We start from the raw sequence: 24,494 nt of genomic DNA on the forward strand, positions 1-24,494 counted from the left end.
CCCCCACAGGATGTCACGAGGGACGCGGTCGAATGCCTTCTCCAGATCCACAAAACACATGTAGACTGGTTGGGCAAACTCCCACAAACCCTCAAGCACCCTGCTGAGGGTATAAAGCTGGTCCAGCGTTCCACGACCAGGTCGAAAACCACATTGTTCCTCCTGTATCCGAGGTTCGACTATCGGCTGAATTCTCCTCTCCAGTACCCTGGCATAGCCTTTCCAAGGGAGGCTGAGAAGTGTGATCCCCCTATAGTTGGAACACACTCTCCTGTCCCCCTTTTTATGAAGAGACCCAAAACACCCAAGACAGCCCCACAACATCCAGAGACTTGAGTTACTCAGGACGGATCTCATCCACCCCCGCTGCTCTGCCACAGAGGAGCTTACTAACTACCTCGGTGACCTCAGCCTGGGTGATGGGCGAGTCCGCCTCTGAGTCAGCTGCCCCTGCTTCCTCAACAAAAGGCATGTCGAAGGGGTTCAAAAGTACTCCTTCCACCGTCGAATAACATCCTCAGTTGAGGTCAACAGCTCCCCACTGTCACGATCTGGGTTTTTGTTCCTTGTTGTTTCCTGATTTATTTTGTAATACTTCCTGTTCAGTTGTTACGTCCTGGTTGTAGATCCGCTTTTACACTGAAAGGACTTCCTGTTTTATTTTGTATACTTCCTGTCTCTCAGTTCAGTCCCCGGATCATTCAGCACACCTGTTAGCAGTTACTTAATCAACACCGGTATATAGTCTCCACCTCTCACAGTCTCCAGTTGCCAGATCGTTGCATGTGAGTTACCGTCATTTTCTGTTTCATTATCCAGTCCTGTCATATAGCGTGTATCCTGTTTCCGACCGTTGACTCTGAGCTTGCCTATTACCCGTCTGTCTTGTCTGCCGTGATTACCTGTCCTGCATGTTGCCGACCTTGTTTGCCTGCCTGACCACGATTCAACGCCTGACGTTTGGTATTGTACTCACCTCTCGTATATGACCTGTGCCTGCTCCTGACTACGCCTCTGCCTGATCCCGTTTAACCTGATTGATCTCCCGTGTATGACCCTGCTTGAACTGGACCGCTGCATATTGGAATAAACCACACTCTTTAACACCAGAAACCTCGTATTGTGCTGTGCATGTGGATCCGGCATCTACAACGCCCTGACAGAACGATCTGGCCAGACTTGGACCCAGCCAGCACCCAGACCTGTTACGGTTTTTCTTTTTCTTTTTTTTCCCGCTGTCTACGCGCCTCCGTGTATAACCGTGCACCGGCGCGATGGAGTTTTTTCCCCCGAGTTTGCCGGAGGATGTCCGCGAGGGATTTCCAGCGACTGGCGAGCGAATACGCGGAGACGCCCAGCGATGATGCACGTCTCCGTCTGGTTAAGCTGGCACTCGAGATTTTGGAGGACGAATGGTGGTGGCTTGAGTATCGGGCGTTCTATGACCGACTCCGGCGGATGAAGAGGGGTCTGGCACGCGCTCTGCGCGCATCGTCCGCCTGTGCTGCCGCAGCTGCTCCCGCCGCCGTTCCTCCGGCGGTTCTCGTTCCTGTCACCGCTCCGGCGGGCAATGCCGCTATCCCGGTTGCGGCTTCGGCGATTCCCGTCTCCGTTTCTGTCGCCGCTCCGGCGCCTCCTACCCAAGCTCCAAACGCCGCCGCCTCTGTTTGCCAATCGGACCCAGCAACAGAAACCCAGTCCCCGCCGCTCTCAGCGCCTCAGTCGACGGTCAGCCGCAGACGCTCTGGACGACGTCGGCGAGGGCGCGGTTCCAGAGCCCGGGACCCCGAGACCTCGGTCGTGGTGACCGAGCAGCTCCCTTCGTTGGCAGGAGACTCCCGCGGTTCCCCTACTGACTGTGTTCCGTCTATAGCAGGCATCCCAGATGGCGTCTCACGGCAGATCCACCTCCGCTGTTCTCCCCCGGTTGCGTTCCTCTTCGCCCATCTGATGGACACGGCGGATTCAGTAGCAGACCAGAGCACAAGGGACAGACTGTTCGAGGAAGCAGCTGCTCTCGTCCTGAGGGAACCTGTCCTGCGTGATGTCCTGCAACTCCCAGGCCTGCAGCCAGCATCCACACCATGTCCCACCTCTCAGTCAGGTCAGTCAAGCCACGCTCAGTCTCCAGCCCCAGTCCAGTTGTACGCCGCTCAGGCTCTAGTCCCAGTTCAGCCATGCTCTGTTCAGGCTCCAGCTCCAGCCCAGTCGTGCCCAGTTCAGGTTCCAGTTCAGCCTTGTCACGTCCAGGTTCCCGTTCATTCCTGCCACGCTCAGTTTCCAGTGCAGCCCTGTCATGCTCAGGCTCTAGCCCCAGTCCAGTCGAGCTCCGTTCAGGCGCTAGCCCAGCTGAGCCATGTTCAGGTTCCACCCCAATCAAGTCAGGTTCAGGTCCCAGCCCAGCCGCGAGCTGTTCAGTCTCCAGCTCAGCCGCGTTCTGCTCAAGTCCCAGTCCAGCCGCGCGCTGTTCAGCCTCCAGTCCAGCCTCCAGTCCAGCCGCGCGCTGTTTAGCCTCCAGTCCAGCCTCCAGTCCAGCCGCGCGCTGTTCAGCCTCCAGTCCAGCCGCGCGCTGTTCAGCCTCCAGTCCAGCCGCGCGCTGTTCAGCCTCCAGTCCAGCCGCGCGCTGTTCATCCTCCAGTCCAGCCGCGCGCTGTTCAGCCTCCAGTCCAGCCGAGCCCAGCTCAGTTCCCAGTCCAGTCGAGCCCAGCTCAGTTCCCAGTCCAGTCGAGCCCAGCTCAGTTCCCAGTCCAGTCGAGCCCAGCTCACGTTCCAGCCCAGTCGAGCCCAGTCCACGTTCCAGTCCAGTCGAGCCCAGTCCACGTTCCAGCCCAGTCAAGCCCAGTCCACGTTCCAGCCCAGTCGGGTCCTGTCCCAGTCCAGTCCAGTCCAGCCACGCGCAGGTCTTGTCCCAGTCAGAAGTCACCACCTGTCGAACAAGTGCTATGCACACCCGATCAGGCCCGACGTCTGCTCCGTCGAGCTCGGCGGTTGCAAGCAGCCGAACCGGCTCCAGAGTAGACGCCGTCTCAGTCGCTGCCGGCTCCAGGGAGGAGCCGGAGAGCGTCGCTGCCGGCTCCAGTGAGGAACCAGAGAGCAGCGCCGCCGGCTCCAGTGAGGAGCCAGAAAGCAGCATTGTCGGCCAAGTAGAGGTCGTTCCTGTTCCTGTCGGCCAGGTTGAGGTCGTCCCTGTTCCTGTCGGCCATGTTGCGGCCGTTCCTGTTCCTGTCGGCCATGTTGCGGCCGTCCCTGTTCCTGTCGGCCATGTTGCGGCCGTTCCTGTTCCTGTCGGCCATGTTGCGGCCGTTCCAGTCCCAGTCCCTGTCGGCCATGTTGCGGCCGTTCCAGTCCCAGTCCCTGTCGGCCATGTTGCGGCCGTTCCAGTCCCAGTCCCTGTCGGCCATGTTGCGGCCGTTCCAGTCCCAGTCCCTGTCGGCCATGTTGCGGCCATTCCGGTCCCTGTTCCTGTTCCTGCCGGCCATGTTGCGGCCGGTCCTGTCGGCCGGGGTACAGCCGTTCCTGTCCCTGTTCCCGTTCCTGTCGGCTCCCGCAAAGATGCCGTTCGTGTCCCTGTCACCCTCGGAGCCACAGCCCCCGCCGACCTCCAGGAGAAGGCGGCGCCGGCTGCAGTTCCAGCTGCAGTCCCTGCGCACCTCCAGGAGGAGGTCGCGCCAGCTGCAGTCCCTGCGCACCTCCAGGAGGAGGTCGCGCCAGCTGCAGTCCCTGCGCTCCTCCAGGAGGAGGTCGCGCCAGCTGCAGTCCCTGCGCTCCTCCAGGAGGAGGTCGCGCCAGCTGCAGTCCCCTGCGCACCTCCAGGAGGAGGTCGCGCTAGCTGCAGTCCCTGCGCACCTCCAGGAGGAGGTCGCGCCAGCTGCAGTCCCTGCGCTCCTCCAGGAGGAGGTCGCGCCAGCTGCAGTCCCTGCGCTCCTCCAGGAGGAGGTCGCGCCAGCTGCAGTCCCTGCGCACCTCCAGGAGGAGGTCGCGCCAGCTGCAGTCCCTGCGCACCTCCAGGAGGAGGTCGCGCCAGCTGCAGTCCCTGCGCACCTCCTGGCGGCCCGGCTCCGGCCGCACCTGCATCGGTTCCTGGCGGCTCGGCTCCGGCCGCACCTGCATCGGTTCCTGGCGGCTCGGCTCCGGCCGCACCTGCATCGGTTCCTGGCGGCCCGGCTCCGGCCATGTCTCCACGTCTGCCTTCGTCTCTGGTTCAGCCCTCACCTCTGGTTCTGCTGCCGGACTGGTGGCCTCGCCCTCGGCGCCTCCTGCTGGTTGCATGGCGCTGCCTCCTTCGGCGTCGTCCGCCTCGACCCCGCCACAGTCACGGCCGTTCGCCTGGGGTACGTCCCCTCCTGCCGCGACGATGGCGCGGTCTCTGCCGTCGTCGTCCGCCGCGATCCTGGGATCCCCGGAGCATCTCCGTCGGGGAGGGGGCTGGGCTCGGCTCTGCCCTCCCGGACCTCGCCAGCCGTCGTGGTGGACTCTCCTGCCGCCACCCTCGTGAGGGAATCCCTGGACTCTGTGTTTTCCCAATCATGGACTTTCTGTTTCAGTTTTGTGGACTCTCGTTTCGACCCTCCTCCAGTCCTCCCTCCGCCCACCCTGCTCGGGTTTTTCCTTTTGGTCGTCTGGAATCCGCCCTGGGGAGGGGGGTACTGTCACGATCTGGGTTTTTGTTCCTTGTTGTTTCCTGATTTATTTTGTAATACTTCCTGTTCAGTTGTTACGTCCTGGTTGTAGATCCGCTTTTACACTGAAAGGACTTCCTGTTTTATTTTGTATACTTCCTGTCTCTCAGTTCAGTCCCCGGATCATTCAGCACACCTGTTAGCAGTTACTTAATCAACACCGGTATATAGTCTCCACCTCTCACAGTCTCCAGTTGCCAGATCGTTGCATGTGAGTTACCGTCATTTTCTGTTTCATTATCCAGTCCTGTCATATAGCGTGTATCCTGTTTCCGACCGTTGACTCTGAGCTTGCCTATTACCCGTCTGTCTTGTCTGCCGTGATTACCTGTCCTGCATGTTGCCGACCTTGTTTGCCTGCCTGACCACGATTCAACGCCTGACGTTTGGTATTGTACTCACCTCTCGTATATGACCTGTGCCTGCTCCTGACTACGCCTCTGCCTGATCCCGTTTAACGTGATTGATCTCCCGTGTATGACCCTGCTTGAACTGGACCGCTGCATATTGGAATAAACCACACTCTTTAACACCAGAAACCTCGTATTGTGCTGTGCATGTGGGTCCGTCATCTACAACGCCCTGACACCCACCTCCACTGAAAACAGAGTTGGTGAAGAACTGCTTCCCCCTCCTCAGGCGCCAAACAGTTTGCCAGAATCTCTTTGAGGCCGAGCGATAGTCCTCCTCCATGGCCTCCCCGAACTCCTCTCAGGCCCAAGTTTTTGCCTCCGCAACGGCACGGGCTGCAGGACGCTTGGCCTGCCCATCAGCTGCCTCAGGAGTCCCACAGGTCAACTAGACCTGGTAGGACTCCTTCTTCAGCTTGATGGCGTCCCTTACCTCCGGGTTCGGGGATTACCACCACGACAGGCACCGGAGACCCTGCGCCCACAGCTCCGGAAGGCCGTGTTGACGGTGGAGACGGAGAACATGGTCCACTTGGATTCTATGTCTCCAACCTCCCCCGGAATCTGGTCGAAGCTCTCCTGGAGGTGTGAGTTGAAGGTCCGTCTGAAAGAGGGTTCAGCCTGACGTTCCCAACAGATCCTCACAATACAATTGGGCCTGCCAAGTCGTTTCAGCCTCCTTCTCTGCCAGCGGATCCTACTCACCTCCAGGTGCTGATCAGTTGACAGCTCAGTCCCTCTCTTCACCCAAGTGTCCAAAACATATGGCCGAAGGTCAGGTGAAACGACTGCAAAGTCTATCATCGACCTCCGGCCTAGGGTGTCCTGGTGCCATGTGCACCGATGGACACCCTTATGTTCGAACATGGTGTTTGTTATGGCCAAACTGTGCCTAGCACAGAAGTCCAATAACATAACACCATTCGGGTTCAGATCAGGGAGGCCGTTCCTCCCAATCACGCCTCTCCAAGTGTCACTGTCGTTACCCATGTGGGCATTGAAATCTACTCAGTTGGAGCGTTTTTCAACACTCCCTCCAGAGACCCCAAGAAGGCCGGGTACTCCACAATAACATTTGGCCTGTAAGCACAAAGGACAGTGGGTGACCTATCCCCGACCCGAAGGCGCAAGGAAGCGACACTCTCATCCACCGGGGAAAACTCCAACACATGGCGACTAAGCTAGGGAGCTATGAGCAAGCCCACACCAGCCCGCCGCCTCTTACTGCAGGCAACTCCAGAGTAGAAGAGGGTCCAGCCCCTCTCAAGGAGTTGGGTTCCCGAGCCCAGGCTGTGTGTGGAGGTGAGCCTGACTATTTCTAGCTGGTACCACTCGACCTCCTGCACAAGCTCAGGCTCCTTCTCCCCCAGTGATGTGACATTCCATGTCTCAATAGCCAGAGTGCTTATCCAGGGATTGGGTCGCCTAGGCTCCCGCCTTCGACTGCTGCCCAATACATTTTGCACCGGCCCCCTACGGTTCCTCCTGCGGATGGTGGGTCCACTTGAGGACGGTCCCATGTCGCTCTTTCGGGCTGTGCCCGGCCGGGCCTCGTGGGAACCACGGCCACCAGGGGCTCGCATACGAGGCCCAACCCCGGGCCCTGCTCGAGGGTGGGGCCCCGGCTGCGCCATACCGTGCGACGTCTCTGGCCTTGGTTGTCTGCCTTTCATAGGGGGTTTGTGAACCGCTATTAGTCTGGCCTGTTGCCTAGGACCTGTTTGCCTTGGGAGACCCTACCAGGGGCTTTTAGCCCCCGACAACATAGCTCCCGAGGTCATTCGGGCACACAAACTCCTCCACCACGATAAGGCAGCGGTTCAAGGAGGAGACCACATTTAATTCAAAGGCAATAATTTACATCCCTGTCCACTGAGGGTCATCTACACACATACCCTTCTCCCTCATGGTGCAGCTCACAAAACAACACAGAACACATTATAAACACACATTAACACTTCACTAATTCAATTCCATCAAACTTATAACCCTACTCAACTCCTATCTTTAACTATAACCTTAAGAACAGGAATCATCATTTTCCCCATGGTTCAGGGCAGGTCTAAGCCTCTGGACTGCTACAACATCTTAGATAAAGTGTACAAATGCATTTCATGTACTTAAGATTGACAAGTTCTGACTTTGAATAATACTGTACCATAAATCCTATAAATAAACAGTTTTGTCTTTCACCTGTTACATATTACAATTTCACTTTGATAAAAATACAAATAATGCACTGATTTTAGATGTGTTTATTTATTAGATGGGTTCATTCACCGAGGGTTGCCAGATTTACTTTCATCACCCAAGTCAAAATTACATGAATAAGGAGGCTTTTACAGTTTTTATCGGTTGCTTTGATGCAGCTATCCAGTGAAACAACACATTCTCTTAACAGTTTACACACACACTCACACACACATACTCAGTCTCTGCTTTAGACCTCCTCCATCCATCCCGGTAAAAGACACACAGACCTGGCACCTTTTTAAGGCTTAAAAGCTGGTAGAAAATTGAAAGTTTTTGTGGAGGAGTGTCAAACAGGTGCTATGGTGAGTTCATACTGGTCCTACTGGTTTCTAATAGTTAGGAACAGATGATTTTCCTTTGGTCACCAGAGCTAAAACAATAGAGTTTAGACTGATTGAATAATGTCAATGTTAACTGTTTTGCAAAATAGAGGAGAAAATGTGTCAATCCAAAGAGAATCGGTTCACACATTTGCTACATGTGTCTGATGCTCTGCTGGAATAATGATGATGAAAATAAATGGAACCTAGTTTTGCAAAACAGGTCAAAGCGACTTATAAAAACTGTAAAACAATGAATTATCTTATTTACTATTACTTTTCTTAGACAAATGATGATACTAAAACAATGTCGGACTCCGTAGTTTTCTCTGGACCCCTCCCCAATGGGACCAGCGATGACATGTATAGCCGGCTGTCATCGCTCCACCGCTGGTTGTCTAGGTGGTGTCCTGCAAACGATGTGGGCTTTGTGGCTAATTGGAGCACTTTTTGGGGAAAACCTGGGCTGATTAGAAGAGACGGCGTCCATCCCATGTTGAACGGAGCCTCTCTGCTTTCTAGTAACATGGCCATGTTGCTTAGTCTCCCCACTCCGTGACAACTCAGAGTGGAGCCCAGGACGCAGAGTCGCAGTCTTACACGCCTCTCTGCACGTTCTCTACAGCCGCCACCCACTCTTAGTCTTAGTTATTGCATACATTACTTTAAATGAGTCGACTCCAATGAGTCACATTAACTATCATGTTCCTAGAAGTACAGGTAGAGGTGGAGGAGTAGCAGCCATTTATAAATCAGATTTATTAATTACTCCTAAACCTAAACACAGTTATAACTCATTTGAGAGCCTCTGTGGTGGAAATTTTCCATAAAGAAGCAGATGAGAGAGTTGTCCTTTTGTGTGATTTATTGAAATAATAAAGAAAAAGAAAAATAATGGGGAAAGCAAATAAAAAGCATGGATGTTGATCGTGCACATCAACAAACCAAAAACCAGCTGGGGAGATCAGTGCACACACCACGAAGGTGTGATGCAAAGAGCCCACGATCCTAAAGTTGCTTCTGCCTTTTAGTTTCTCTGTCCGACTAGGGTGGAATGTCTTTCTAACCCAATCAAATTACATGCACCATCTCCTCCCTGTTGCAGTGTGTGTGAAGATATTTACATTCTCACACCTGCATCGCTGACGTCCAACTATCTGTGAGAAAGGAGCACCAAGTCTCAACAGACAGAGACACAACTCCCTGACCTTGGGTTTGGGAGCTAGAGTTGAGAGTCTATCAGGCAGAGACGACCATTGAACAATCTAGGTCAAATGTCAAATACATACAGTAAGACAAAACATAAGATATTAATTGCAGAACATAAGTCATAAATCGTATAATAACTGCATAGAAATAAGGAAGAAACAATTTTTCCCATAACAGCCTTACTCTGAGCCTTTCTCACCCACTCTAAAACTCAGAAGCCAGTTGTGTTTTGTATTGTTTATCGTCCTCCTGCTCCATATTCAGAAATCTTAACTGAATTCTCTGGATTCTTATCTCACTAAGTTCTTAGCACAGATAAAGTCATTGTAGTGGGAGACTTTAACATTCATGTAGATGTTGACAGCAACTGTCTCAGCACTGCCTTTAACTCCTTAATAGATACTATATGTTTTACTCAGCAGGTAAATGAACCCACTCATCGTTTTAACCATACCCTCGATCTTGTCCTGACATATGGGGTTAAATTGATAATTTAATAGTTCTACCCTTAAAACCCTCTGTTATCTGAACATTTGTTATTAACTTTTGAATTTAACATAATTGACCTTAGAGCAGCTGGAATGAAATCTTACTATAGCAAATGTTTATCTGACAACGCTGTTGCCAGATTCAAGCAGATGATTCCATCATCTTTTGCCTCAATGTCTTGTAGATACACAGAGAACAGTCACCTTAATCCAACGCTTCGTTCTCAGAGCGCTGGGCTACTGTGGTTCCTAGAGTGTTTAAATGTAGAACGGGGGGCAGAGCTTTTAGCTACCAAGCTCCTCTCCTCTGGAACCAGCTCCCTCTTCAGGTTCGAGAAGCTGACACACTCTCCACCTTTAAGATCAGGCTGAAAACCTTCCTTTTTGATAAAGCTTATAGTTAGAGATGGTTCAGGTCACTGGCAATGATTGTTAGTCACAGGAACCATCTCTTAGTTAAGCTGCAATAGACATAGACTGCTGGGGGACTTAATTTATACACTGAGCTCCTCTGTTTCCTTCTACCTCTTCTGTCCAATAACCTCCCATCATCGTTCTATGTTCAACTAACCTTGTCTCTTTCTCTCCAGTAGTTGTGCTTCTCTCTCTCTCCTCCACTCTGTCCTCACCTACAGGTATCATTGGACTCAGAGCCTTGTGTCTGTGATGGGCAGCTGCAGATCCATCCTGCCTGTGCTCTGTTGTTGCTGGTTGTTGTTGCTGTGCTTTTCTCTCTCTCTATCCTCTCACCCCAACCGGTCGAGGCAGATGGCCGCCCACATTCAGCCTGGTTCTGCTGGAGGTTTCTTCGTCATTAGAGAAGGCGTTTTTCCTGTCCACTGTTGCTGTCAAATTAAAGGCTTGCTGTATGTGGGATTTGTTGGGTTTAATTGTGTGAGGTCTTAAACCTTACTTTGTAAATTGCCTTGAGACAACTTTGTTGTAATTTGGCGCTAAAATAAAATAAAAAAAATAAGTTTCAATGCATTATATTAAATTCTATGCAAAATTTCAAAGTAAATATTGGAACATAACAGTTTTTTTTAGCGAGCTTAACAGTATAACTGTATAATTTACAGGATCAAAAAATCATCTTTATCAGTGTACTGTAGATGTCAGGGGTCTTGACAAAGTGGACCCACATACACGGAGACCAGCAGCTATGTTGCACAGCTTTTAATGTTCACAGTGGAATCCAATACAGGTACAGTACAGACACAGACTCACGCTGCACGGTACCGTTAAGGCCCAGGCAAAAGGCGGTGGTCAAGACAGGCAGAGTCAGCAACAGGATAGTTCGGCTAAGGTACAGACGGACTGGGCTACGACGAGGTCAGGAAACAGGCAGGAACGGTAACTGGAATGTACAACAGAACAACGCTGGAAAGTGGAGGTAACTCACGACAATCTGGCGGACATAGAATAGAATAGAATGCCTTTATTAGTCTCACAGCGGGGAAATTCCCATCATCAGCCAGGTTACCCGGCGCTAGTCCGACAGTGGAAGCAATTGCAGTACAAACAATAAAAAACACGCACATACAGTGGCACACAGTACAAGTGGAAACCTTGCTGGAATTTTTTCTTGGGTTCATCAGGACAGATAAGGTCGGAGAGCAGACAGTGAGACTGTAAGGTGGGGTGGGGGGGGGTGTATCTGAATCAGTGTAGTGAAGTGTTGTTTATAGAAGTATGACCGAGGCCCACCAAGATGTTTACAGGTCAGTCCAACAGTTGTCCTTGAAGGGAGTCACAACAGGGGAAGAGGATAAATAGAGGCACAGCTGGTGAGGTAGATTGGACCCGGGAAGGGAGGGGTGAGGGAGAAGGGACAGAGTAATACACAGCCAATTCTAATAGCAGTTTTACAATCCATGACTAATTTGTCTAGATCAATACTCCAATCGGTCAGAACTCAGGGCTTCATCGCCTCTTGTGGGACCATGGGTCACCCGTGACATCTCCTCAAGCCTGTCAGACAAGGCTGTCACCATAGTAACCAAGTGTTCAGTCTGTCGGGTCATCCTCTGATGCAAATCATCCGAACGAGCTGAGATGTTAATTATCAGTCCTTCAATCCGGGCCATCCTCTGGTGTAATTACCGTCAGCCGAGTAACCATGGCCCCCGTCGGCGTTTGCAGCTCCACAGCCGGTGGACACGCCAATGAGCCGGCCGCAGATTTTCCAATCTTTTCAATCTTCCGATAAAGCAGGGCACCACCAAAGCCAATCATGAGTAGCCCTGTTAAGTTCAAAATATGAATAGATCCTCTGCATCCTCGATGGACAGAGGCTCCAGACACACGGGGCACCAGGAATCCCACACGTCCCGCACGTAGCTGGAGACAAAAGTCCCAAAGGGGCAGAGTGGTTCTCCCGGAGATTCTTTTCTTTGTGAAAACATTTTGTCCAATGCGCTGAGTGACCAGTTGATTAGCTCCATGTTCAAAAATGTTATTCCAGAATAGCAGATCAGGGTGCTCAGAAAAAGACAAGACAAGGACACTGCAAGCAAAAGCAGAGTGGGAGCAGAGAGAAAACACGTCTGCACTCCTCAAAAGGCGGAAGAAGAAGAGACATATTTATATACATATATATAGAGAGAGAGACATATTTGTCTCTCATTTATTCATATATATTTATTTATTTCATAATGTCCCAGGGCGGCACAGTGGTGCAGTAAGTAGCACTGTCGCCCCACAAGGTCCCGGGTTCGATTCCTGGGGCGGACCGGGTGCCTTTCTGTGTGGAGTTTGCATGTTCTGCCCAAGTTCATGTGGGTTCTCTCCGGGTTCTCCGGCTTCCTCCCACAGAAAAACATGCATTAGGTTCATTCACTCTAAATTACCTGTAGGTGTGAGTGTGTGTGTGAATGGTTGTCTGTCTGTGTGTGTTGCCCTGTGATGGACAGGTGACCTGTTCAGGGTGTACCTGCCTCTCGCCTGTAGATAGATGGGACAGGCTCCAGCAACCCAGCGACCCTGCATATGGGATTAAGTGGTAGAAGATGGATGAAATATCACCAAGATGAGGTATTGCTTCAATTTAATGAACACGATGTGTCTAAATGTGGAATTGGATGACTCTATATTTACTGTTTTCATGAAGGCTGATGGGCAAATGTGATTTAAAGCTCAGATCAGATGTGGTTCTCACTGCTCCAGGCTGAGTCACTGTGACCTGACCTCTGGACTCTGAGGACACAGAGACAACAACATAAAGCAGCATCATGGCTCAGTGGCTTCATTTCAGAGGGACACATGTTGATAGAGGAGACCAGTTGGATTCTCTGGACTTTACCTGTGAAGCAGCAGCAGAGGAGAGTCCAGATGAGGACGGAGATCAGAGTCATGTTGCTGATGAGGAGGATTTCTGTGTCTTGTGTTGTGATGAAGGACAGCTGTCAGTCCTCCAGTGTTCAGCTCTCAGGACTATAAACTCTCCCAGAGCACTGGAGCATGGAGCTGCTGATGCAAAGTGGCTCTATGGAAATGCTCCCACTGACTCCAACAGGGACTGGATCAATGTGATCATCATTATGTTTGTGATCAATATTTTTATCAAATGATTCTTTATGAATGTGTATTGGCTCAACTTTTGTTAAATTTATTTTAGCTATAGCACAAATTTTAGATTCACAACCATTTTTCAGAATGAGACATACTGTATAACACATGAATGCAAAATAAATATATTACATATATATTCATACATTTGCTATGTTTGTTGTAGTAAAGATGTCGTTTTTTCAGGTCGACTGATTCTGTGTAGAGTTTGTTTGTGTCAGAGTCAGAGCTGTGTCTCTACAGTCTGAGGTTTTTGTACGACCACTCAACCAGTTTGTTTCACTGTGGTTGACGTTCGGTGGAGGAACCAGACTGGATGTTGGAAGTAAGTCAAATATATAAAAGATTTTATTTCAGTAAATACTTGTTTGTTTAATTTAACAACTAAATCAGAAAAAATGAACGAGGTAAAAATTTAATTGTGCAACCTAAAAGCAAAATAATGGTTTAGCAAAATTTTAACCATAAAATAAATGATAACTTCAAACTATCATGTCAGTGGTTATGATACAGTAAATATACTTTTAAATGGAAAAGTGAAGTAAAATCTTGTAGGTTTTGTAGGTTTAGTTCAGTTTGTCAGAGTCAGAGCTGTGTCTCTACAGTCTGAGGTTTTTGTACGACCACTCAACCAGTTTGTTTCACTGTGGTGGACGTTCGGTGGAGGAACCAGACTGGATGTTGGAAGTAAGTTCATGAGTTAATACTAAACTATAAAATTTGAATTTATATTTTGGATTTGTTTAAGATGTAGTCAGCTCATAAAGTTTGTGTTTAAATCACAGGTCAGAGTTTTGGTTTTATTTGTCTCTCTTGATCTTGTAGTAAATTTAGAGCTAAACAGTACCTTTACTGACGTGTTGAAAATGTTGTTTTAGACTTAATCAACTAGTTAAAAAGAAAAATCTTTTAATGTTGAGATATTTTTCACGTTGACTTTGTTTCCTCTCACTATGCTGAAGTTCAGTTTAAATCATCTGATTTCTTTAGAATATAACAGAATTCTTACCAGTGATCCTTTTGAAGATAAAACAGTAGAAAATAAGTGACTGAATTTTCAGCATATCATGATTATTACTGTTTAAAACTAACCTGTAGTTAAAGGTTTTCATTTTTCTGCTTGTGTAGTTTGACATATTTTAGGTCAAACTGTGTGATGTTTGTCTTTGAGCTGATTTACATGAGCCGTTTCATGAAGGGAAGTGAAACAATGTGTGAGTCAGTGAGTGATGGAGCAGAACAACATGTGACGAAACTCCTTAAAGGACTAAAGCAACTCTCACAGTGAAGGTGTCCAGGTCTCTGCTGTTTGATTGACAGCTGAGTACTCTGTGTCCTCTAAGCTGACTGCTGTCTCCTACTGTAGGTGATGCTCGTCCCACCCTGACGGTGCTGCCTCCCTCCAGGGAGGAGCTGCAGCAGGAGAAGGTCACGCTCACGTGTCTGGCCAACAAGGGCTTCCCCTCAGACTGGACTCTGTCCTGGAAGCTGGACGGCAGCGGCAGCATCAGCAGCTCTGACCAGAGCAGGAGCCCTGGGGTTCTGGAGAAGGACGGACTCTACAGCTGGAGCAGCACCATGAGGATCCCTGCAGACCAGTGGACCAAGGTGAACTCTGTGACCTGTGAGGCCTCCCAGGGCTCCCAGTCTCCAGTCAGAGAGACGCTGAGCACAGACCAGTGCTCCCAGTCCTGAGCTGTTTGTGCGTTTCATTTGTCCTCTGGTTCTGGTTCTGCTTTTGCCCTCAGTCTTTGTTTAGCAACAACGTTTGTGTTTTCAAAAATAAACAATTAAAATTTGATCTTTTCCTCTTTTCATAAAGACTCTGCTGTGGATCTAACATAATAAAATATTCCTTTAAACTGAAACCTGTCAAATGATTTGATTTTTTTATTTTTCCAATGCATATTGAAAAATGCTGCCGTGCTACTCACCAGACCCACGTCAGATGCCATCTTTAACTTGGACCCAGCTGTATCAAGGATCACGTGGGTTTTCTCTGGGTTCTTCGTCTTCCTCCCACAGTCCAGAGACGTGCATTAGGTTGATTGGCTTCTCTCCATTGCCCGTAGGTGTGAGTGTGTGTGTGTGAATGGTTGTCTGTCTGGGTGTTGCCCTGCGATGAACTGGTGACCTGTCCAGGGTGAACCCCTCTCCCCCAGAGCCAGCTGGGATACATGTAGGCTCCAGCATCCCCGCGACCCCACATATGGGACTCAGCGGTATGGAAAATGGATGGATGGATGGATGAAAGATAGTGATCGATCGTTACAGGAAGAAACGCTGCCTCCTTTTATGAAACAAACTAAGGAAACATGCAGCTGAACCTGAAGCTGTGTTTGTGTGAATTGGAGGCTTTTCCCTGTGGATTTCTTTGACACTTGTTCCTGCAGCAGCTCTGTGTCTGTCTGCATGTCACACTCAGCTCAGTCACATTAACCCAGTGAACGTTTTCTCTTCTGTCTCTACACACTTAAAATCTGCCACTATGCTTCTAAATTATTCTCCAGGTAGAGGAGGAATCACATCAGTCTTCTGCTGCAGGGACACGTGGATTTATCAGTAACCGGGTACCTTATGTCCATGTACTGTAAACACTGATGAGCTGAGGAACCTGGTTTCTCTAAGTACATGCAGAGTAAACACTCAGTGAACTGTATCAGTCTCTGCAGAATCTTCCAGCTGCAGCAGTGAGTTCAGTTTCTGTTCACTTTGACTGAGGGAGGTTTTTGTACGACGGTTTATCACTGTGTCAACACATCTTTACTGTTGATGTAATGAAAACTCTGACAGTAATAAACTGCTGCATCTTCAGCCTGAACTCTGCTGATGGTCAGAGTGAAGTCAGTGTTTCCTGACTTTGCTCCATTGAATCTGTCAGAGACTCCAGACTGACGGGTTGAAGAGCAGTAGATGAGGAGTTTAGGAGCTTCTCCTGGTTTCTGAAGGTACCAGCTGAAACAGTAACTAGTACTGGGACTAACTTTACATTTGATAGTAACAGTCTGTTCTGCAGCAACAGACAAAGCTCCAGGAGTCTGAGTCACAGTGATTTGACCTGATGAACCTGTAACAGGCCAATCACACATCATCATTATAGAAAACACTCCAGTCATTGTGTTTCCATTTTTAATTCTAATTTGCTCAGACTTCTTCCGTAAAACTCAAAAGGAACATTTCTGCAGGCTTTAAACAATACTTTTTACCTCATCCATATCACAGGCGATGTCCTCACAGGCATCAGGGAAAATATCACCTTGTGTGTTGAATCCACCTAATTGTCTCCTCATGCCTCTTTCACTGCCTGCAGGAGAGTCAATGGGGTGTATGGTTGCTGATTATGTACTTCCACCGCCTCCATTGCATTTAAAAAGGGGCTGTAAGGGGCAGATTTATGGAAAAAAAAATTAAACAAATGCAAATAATAAAAGGCATGCGACACAACCAAAAACATGCACTGAAAAAAATCTGAATTTAGAAGGAAAACATGACAACAGAAAACACTAGAAGCAGGGGCTGAATAAATAACAAATAATAATACAAAGTGAGTGAGTACATAACAATCACTCACAATCCTGCTGAGTCTTGCCACAGTCACAGATGATGAATTGTGGAACACACTTTTCTAAAAGTGTCTATAGTATGTGGGGAATGGGCCACACTTGAGTACTGACTGTATCTGTAAAATTATTGTATGTTTCACTGTAAAAAAAACAGACGTAAAAGTAAAAAACACCTCCCACACCTGGTCCTGGAAAATGAGCCATGTGTCAGGTCAAGCATCAGCAACAAGAAAATGCCCTAATACACTGATTGGTTCAACAGAAAGTGGCAGGCTTTCGGTGATAATTGTGGAAAACCACCACATTTAATTTTAAGGCAACAATTTACATCCCTGTCCACTGAGGGTCATTTACACATGTACTCTTCTCCCTCATGGTGCAGCTCACAAATCAACACAGAATACATTATAAACACACATTAAGACTTCACTAATTCAATTCCACCAAACTTAAAACACTACTTAACTCATATCTTTAACTATAACCTTAAGAACAGGAATCATCATTTTCCCCATGGTTCAGGGCAGGTCTAAGCCTCTGGACTGCTACAACATCTTAGTTAAAGTGTACAAATGCATTTCATGTAATTAAAATTAACATGTTCTGACTTTGAATAATACTGTACCATAAAACCTAAAAAAATAATCAGTTTTGTCTTTCACCTGTTACATATTACAATTTTACTACTAAAAATACAAATAATGAACCGATTTTAGATGTGTTTATGTTTCAGATGGGTTCATTCACTGAGGGTTGCAAGATTTACTTTCATCACCCAAGTCAAAATTACTTGAATATGGAGGCTTTTACAGTTTTTATTGGTCGCTTTAATGCAGTTGTCCAGTGAAACAACACACACACACACACACACACACACACACACACACACACACACACACACACACACACACACACACACACACACACACACACACACACACTCACACACACACACACACACACACAGGTCTAAACAGCATCAATGTCATAAAGACACGCTTTGTTTGCTAAAGGCTGTAACTGTGTCAAAACACTGGAAATATGCAGCAAGAACTCATTTTGCCATTTAAACACTACAACTTGCAACCAAGTACATGAACACGTCCAATCAGTCATAACACAGTGGACAAAAAAATACAAACCATTGATTTCAGTGTGAATCAGTGCTTCATTGATCGTCATTGGAGCCTGTTCCTATTTGTTGTCTTTGCAGTTGTAAATTTGACCTTTTATGCATAAAATTGGATCCAGATAAAGAAATGCTTTGATTTATTGAATTCATGACATTCATGGCAGAAGACTAAATATTGTAAATATTACCGAAAATACAAACTAAAACACAGTCAAATCTATTGGAGGATGAGACACAGCCACTGTTGATACTCAGTCTCTGCTTTAGAGCTCCTCCATCCATCCTGGTAAAAGAAACACAGACCTGGCACCTTTTTAAGGCCTAAAAGAATATTGAAGATTTTTGTGGAGGAGTGTCAAAAAGGTGCTATGGTGAGTTCATACTGGTCTTACTGGTTTCTAATAGTTAGAAACAGATGGTTTTCCTTTGGTCACCAAAGCTAAAACAATGGAGTTTAGACTGATTGAATAATTTCAATGTTAACTGTTTTGCAAAATGGAGGAGAAAATGTGTCAATCCAAAGATAACGGGTTCACACATTTGCTACATGTGTCTGATGCTCTGCTGGAATTATGATGATGAAAATAAATGGAACCTAGTTTTGCAAAACAGGTCAACGCGACCTTTAAAAACAGTAAAACAATAAATTATCTTATTTACTATTACTTTTCTTGGACAAGTGATGATACTAACAATGTCGGACTCCGTAGTTTTCTCTGGACCCCTCCACAATGGGACCAGCGATGACATGTATAGCCGGCTGTCATCGCTCCACTGCTAGTTGTGTAGGTGGTGTCCTGCAAAAGATGTGGGCTTTGTAGCTTTTTTTTTTTTTTTTGTTCTGTCCAGCAGTTTAGCAAGCATATCTTACGCTGAATGCCATATTGTGATGGACAGCTTTGCTGAATATACAGTATATACTCTTCTTGATTTATGGTTTATTTAATGGTTTGTTTAGCTAATCCAAAATATGTGTGATGTTGCTGTGTTGGTGGACAGGTTAAGTTTCTGCTTTAGGGTGTGTGTGCGGGAGGGTGGGGTGGTGGGGTGGTGGGGTTAGGGGGCCTTTGTGGCTAATTGGAGCACTTTTTGGGGAAAACCTGGGCTGATTAGAAGAGACGGCGTCCATCCCACGTTGAACGGAGCCTCTCTGCTTTCTAGTAACATGGCCATGTTGCTTAGCCTCCCCACTCCGTGACAACTCAGAGTGGAGCCCAGGACGCAGAGTCGCAGTCTTACACGCCTCTCTGCATGTTCTCTACAGCTGCCACCCACTCTTTGTCTTAGTTATCGCATAGAGACTGTGTCTGCTTCTCGACCACCTAAACTATACAAGTCACAAACGAATCAAAGAGGAGTGACTTCAAAACAGTTCCTCTTACAGAACAAAGTAATAGTAAGTACTAAAGTGTGGTTTATTAAATACTGTATCAGATCTCTTTCATCTAAATCCTTGTTAATACATGACTTGATAAGTGACCATCACATAGATCTGTTCTGTCTCACTGAAACCTGGCTGCAGCAGGATGAATATGTTAGTTTAAATGAGTCGACTCCAAAGAGTCACATTAACTATCATGTTCCTAGAAGTACAGGTAGTGTCAGGATCTGTCAGGAATGCTCGGGTGTTGGACCCACATGCACAGCGCAGACACAATGATCAGTTGATAAGCGGTTTATTTGAACAAGCGTAGTCAGGGTAATCCAGGTCGTACACAGGTGATCTCAGGCAAAGTCGCAAAAGGAGCAGGCAAACTCGGTTCCGGGGACAGGCAAGGTTTGGTAACGGGTGACCTCGGCAGATGTACAGACAAGGAGTGAGCTATATCGTGGTCAGCCAGTCAGGAACGTTACCTCCAGGCGTAGGTACAGACAGGCTGCATTCAAGAATCAGAAAGGATCATGCAATATGGTAAGCTATACTAGAACACTGGAAAGTGGTATTGGAACTCAACGATCTGGCGACTGGCTATGGTAACGTGGTGGTTAAATACACAGGAGTGATGACTAATCTAAGACAGGTGTGTGTAATGAAAATCATTAGGTTCATTCACTCTAAATTAGCTGTAGGTGTGAGTGTGTGTGTGAATGGTTGTCTGTCTGTGTGTGTTGCCCTGTGATGGACTGGTGACCTGTTCAGGGTGTACCCGCCTCTCGCCCGTAGATAGATGGGACAGGCTCCAGCACCCCCGCGACCCTGCATATGGGATTAAGTGGTAGAAGATGGATGAAATATCAGCAATATGAGGTATTGCTTCAATTTAATGAACACGATTTGCCAAAATGTGAAATTGGATGATGCTATATTTACTTTTTTCATGAAGGCTGATGTTGGGCAAATGTGATTTACTGTAAAGCTCAGATCAGATTGTTCAATGTTTTCAGAGTCAGTGGTTTATTTAGCAGCATCTCAAAGTGTCCTTGAAAAACACTAAGTACCTACATCGTTCATCTATGTCATTGAGATATTAAAGAGATTCTGACTAAAATTCTAATGAAAATATTTAGAGATGTTTGTACAGATGTTTGTGAAAGATTTGCAAAAAGATCAATATTTAGTTTTCATAAATTATTTTCTCGATTTGCTTGTTGCTGCATCTACACGTAAATACATGTATCTTCCAAAACTATAATTTATGAGCTGTGTGTTTAAAGTTTAGTCATTAATTATTGGCCGGAGAATTTTCCAGTGTGTGTGTGTGTGTGTGTGTGTGTGTGTGTGTGTGTGTGTGTGTGTGTGTGTGTGTGTGTGTGTGTGTCAGTAGCTTCCAGCTGCAGCAGTTAGTTCAGTTTCTGTTTACTTTGACTAAGGAGGTTTTTGTACGACGGTTTTTCACTGTGTGAACATATCTTTGCTGTTGATGTAATGATAACTCTGACAGTAATAATCTGCTGCATCTTCAGCCTGGACTCCACTGATGGTCAGAGTGAAGTCAGAGTTTGATCCACTGCCTGAAAAGCGATCTGGAATCCCTGACTGTCGACTAGTAGCACCGTAAATGAGCAGTTTAGGAGATTCTCTGTTTTTCTGTTGGTACCAGGATAAACAGTTACTGCTATAAACACTTTGACTGGTTCTACAGCTGATGGTGACTCTTCCTCCCAGTGTGGTTCTCACTGCTCCAGGCTGAGTCACTGTGACCTGACCTCTGGACTCTGAGGACACAGAGACAACAACATAAAGCAGCATCATGGTTCAGTGGCTTCATTTCAGAGGGACACATGTTGATAGAGGAGACCAGTTGGATTCTCTGGACTTTACCTGTGAAGCAGCAGCAGAGGAGAGTCCAGATGAGGACGGAGATCAGAGTCATGTTGCTGATGAGGAGGGTTTCTGTGTCTTGTGTTGTGATGAATGACAGCTGTCAGTCCTCCAGTGTTCAGCTCTCAGGACTATAAACTCTCCCAGAGCACTGGAGCATGGAGCTGCTGATGCAAAGTGGCTCTATGGAAATGCTCCCACTGACTCCAACAGGGACTGGATCAATGTCATCATCATGATGTTTGTGATCAATATTCTTATCAAATGATTCTTTATGAATGTGTAATGGCTCAACTTTTGCAAATTTTATTTCAGCTATAGCACAAATTTTAGATTGACAACCATTTTTCAGAATGAGACATACAGTATAATACATTTAAATAAATATATTATATATATACATACATTTGCTATGTTTGTTGTATTAAAGATGTTGTTTTTGCAGGTCGACTGATTCTGTGTAGAGTTTGTTTGTGTCAGAGTCAGAGCTGTGTCTCTACAGTCTGAGGTTTTTGTACGACCACTCAACCAGTTTGTTTCACTGTGGTACACGTTTGGTGGAGGAAGTTAATGAGTAAATACTAAACTATAAACTTTGAATTTATATTTTGGATTTGTTTAAGATGTATTCAGTTCATTAAGTTTGCATTTAAATCACAGGTCAGAGTTTAGGTTTTATTTGTTACTCTTGATCTTGTAGCAAATTTAGAGCTAAACATTAACTGCCCTGACATGTTGAAAATTGTATTTATCAACTAGTGGAAAAGAAAAATCTTTGATTGTCCATTGTTGAGATATTTCTCACGTTGACCTTGTTTCCTCTCACTATAACTGTTGTTACAATGGATTCAAATTCACTTTGAACCAGCAAACATGAGCAGAATAAGGATTAATGTGGACGTTTCAAGTGTTAATGAGTTTGTGTTGTAATGCTGAAGTTCAGTTTAAATCATCTGATTTCTTTAGAATATAATAGAATTCTTACCAGTGATCCTTTTGAAGATAAAACAGTAGAAAATAAGTGACTGAATTTTTAGCATATCATGATTATAACTCTCTAAAACGAACCTGTAGTTAAAGGTTTTCATTTTTCTGCTTGTGAAGTTTGACATATTTTAGGTCAAACTGTGTGATGTTTGTCTCAGCTGATTTACATTAGTCGTTTCTTAAAGGGAAGTGAAACAATGTATGAGTCAGTGAGTGATGGAGCAGAACTAACATGTGACAGAAACTCCTTAAAGGACTAAAGCAACTCTCACAGTGAAGGTGTCCAGGTCTCTGCTGTTTGATTGACAGCTGAGTGCTCTGTGTCCTCTAAGCTGACTGCTGTCTCCTACTGTAGGTGATGCTCGTCCCACCCTGACGGTGCTGCCTCCCTCCAGGGAGGAGCTGCAGCAGGAGAAGGTCACGCTCACGTGTCTGGCCAACAAGGGCTTCCCCTCAGACTGGACTCTGTCCTGGAAGCTGGACGGCAGCGGCAGCATCAGCAGCTCTGACCAGAGCAGGAGCCCTGGGGTTCTGGAGAAGGACGGACTCTACAGCTGGAGCAGCACCCTGAGGATCCCTGCAGACCAGTGGACCAAGGTGAACTCTGTGACCTGTGAGGCCTCCCAGGGCTCCCAGTCTCCAGTCAGAGAGACACTGAGCACAGACCAGTGCTCCCAGTCCTGAGCTGTTTGTGTTTCATTTGTGCTCTGGTTCTGCTTTTGCTCTCAGTTAATGTTCAGAAACAATCTTTGTGTTTTCAAAAATAAACGATTAAAATTTGATCTTTTCCTCTTTTCATAAAGACTCTGCTGTGGATCTAACATAATAAAATATTTCTTTGAACTAAAACCTGTCAAATGATTTGATTGTTTTATTTTTCTAATACATATTGGAAAATGCTGCCATGCTACTCACCAGACCCACGTCAGATGCCATCTTTAAATTGGATCCAGCTGTATGAGAGATGTGCTTGCGTGGGTTCTCTATGGGTTCTCCGTCTTCCTCCCACAGTCCAAAGACGTGCATTAGGTTGATTGGCTTCTCTCCATTACCCGTAGGTGTGAGTGTGTGTGTGAATGGTTGTCTGTCTGGGTGTTGCCCTGCGATGAACTGGTGACCTGTCCAGGGTGACATTTATCTCATTTATCTCCACAATTTCTGTCACAAAATCTGTCACTATCCTACAACTGTAAACTAATCTCTGTTATAATCATAATGACAATTGGAAATAATATTACCTAAAAAACCTTTTAGTGTCAGTCAAATTTTAATGTGTTTTTATGCAGCTGTTAGTTCAGATCAGTTCCTCTTCAGCTGAGGAGGTTTTTGTACGACGTTGTTTCACTGTGTGACCCACTGGTACCCTGCTGACAGTAATAAACTCCTGCATCTTCACCCTGAACTCTGTTAATGGTCAGAGTGAAGTCAGTACCAGATCCACTTCCACTGAAACGATCAGAGACTCCAGACTGACGGGTTGTAGAGTATCTAACAAGAAGTTTAGGAGCTTCTCCAGGTTTCTGAAGGTACCAGTGAAGGTAGTCACTAACACTTGAACTGGTTTTACACTTAATAGTAACAGTCTGTTCAGCAGTAACAGACAACGCTCCAGGAGTCTGAGTCACAGTGATTTGACCTGATGAACCTGTAACAGATGAAACAGAGAAGAGTCAGTGACACAAAGCCAGTTTGGAGAAAGATGATCAACATCCAAACAGAAGAGGATCATTTGTTGAAGATGGAGAACAGATGAAGAAGCTCAGTGCTGCTTGGTTCAGTGTTTGTCCATCACTGTGGTGAACCTGGCTCCATCCTGAAGAGAGAGTCTCACCCTGAACAAGGAGCCCCAGGGTGGCCAGCAGTAGAGTCAGAGACATCATCATGGTGCTGCCGCTGAAAGACCTGGACACACACTGATCAACACTGGTCTCTTAACAGGACACATATGCAAACACACACAGTCAGTCAGCTGGAGCTGTGGGCTCCACGTCAGCGTGGCTCCTCCTCACTGCTACAACATCTACTGATGTAGCTGTAGAGGAAACTGGGCATTGTGGGGAGTCTGGTTAGTTTAACGTCAACAGGGAACTTTACTGGTTGTATGACTTTTGATTGGTTTTGATAAAATGCCTGAAAATATGGTATTTTATGTGCATTGTACGTTACCATGAATTCCATTTTGTCTTTACTGTAGTTCTATTTTTAAACATGCTTTCATTAGATTTTTTGTATTTTTATGTTTTTTTTTGTGAACAAACTGTAGTAGTTTCTTATTTTATTTTGAAGTAACTTCTGTTTATTTTACTTTTTTTAATATTTTAACCATGTTGTTTATTGTTAAAGTTGATCTTTCTGTTATATTATATTGTAATAGAGAAGAAATACAGTAACTGTGACCCAGGGTGAGGTCAAAGGTCAAAACATTTAACATGATCATTGTTTGTAGTTACTTATTAAAGTTTATTAAATGAAAAGCTATTAAAAATTAAATGCATTTTAAAAAGTCCACTGCTAAGACAGAAAGAATAGCAGTAAGTTGAGAAACGTGCTGCATCGATCGTCAGCAATCGACCAACTGCTCCCCAAACAGCCACGATACATAAAGACACTGGGACCATCATCTC

General features: G+C 46.6%; 3 gene segments (V, D, J or C); 2 read left to right on the plus strand and 1 right to left on the minus strand.

The window, feature by feature from the left end:
* The first annotated feature begins 12,620 nt into the window (after positions 1 to 12,620).
* LOC114844667 (Ig kappa-b4 chain C region-like) lies at positions 12,621 to 14,794 on the plus strand. The segment is given in 3 exon segments: positions 12,621 to 12,639; positions 13,482 to 13,613; positions 14,293 to 14,794. Coding segments are annotated over 3 exon segments (480 nt in total).
* A 4,629-nt stretch (positions 14,795 to 19,423) lies between these two features.
* On the plus strand, positions 19,424 to 22,705 carry LOC114844110 (Ig kappa-b4 chain C region-like). The segment is given in 2 exon segments: positions 19,424 to 19,487; positions 22,208 to 22,705. Coding segments are annotated over 2 exon segments (411 nt in total).
* Positions 22,706 to 22,778: 73 nt separating this feature from the next.
* LOC114844671 (immunoglobulin kappa variable 6D-21-like) lies at positions 22,779 to 24,479 on the minus strand. The segment is given in 2 exon segments: positions 22,779 to 23,515; positions 23,702 to 24,479. Coding segments are annotated over 2 exon segments (387 nt in total).
* Between the last annotated feature and the right edge of the window lie 15 nt (positions 24,480 to 24,494).

This window comes from Betta splendens, chromosome 17 (genome assembly GCF_900634795.4).
Source record: "Betta splendens chromosome 17, fBetSpl5.4, whole genome shotgun sequence".
Lineage (NCBI taxonomy): Eukaryota > Metazoa > Chordata > Actinopteri > Anabantiformes > Osphronemidae > Betta > Betta splendens.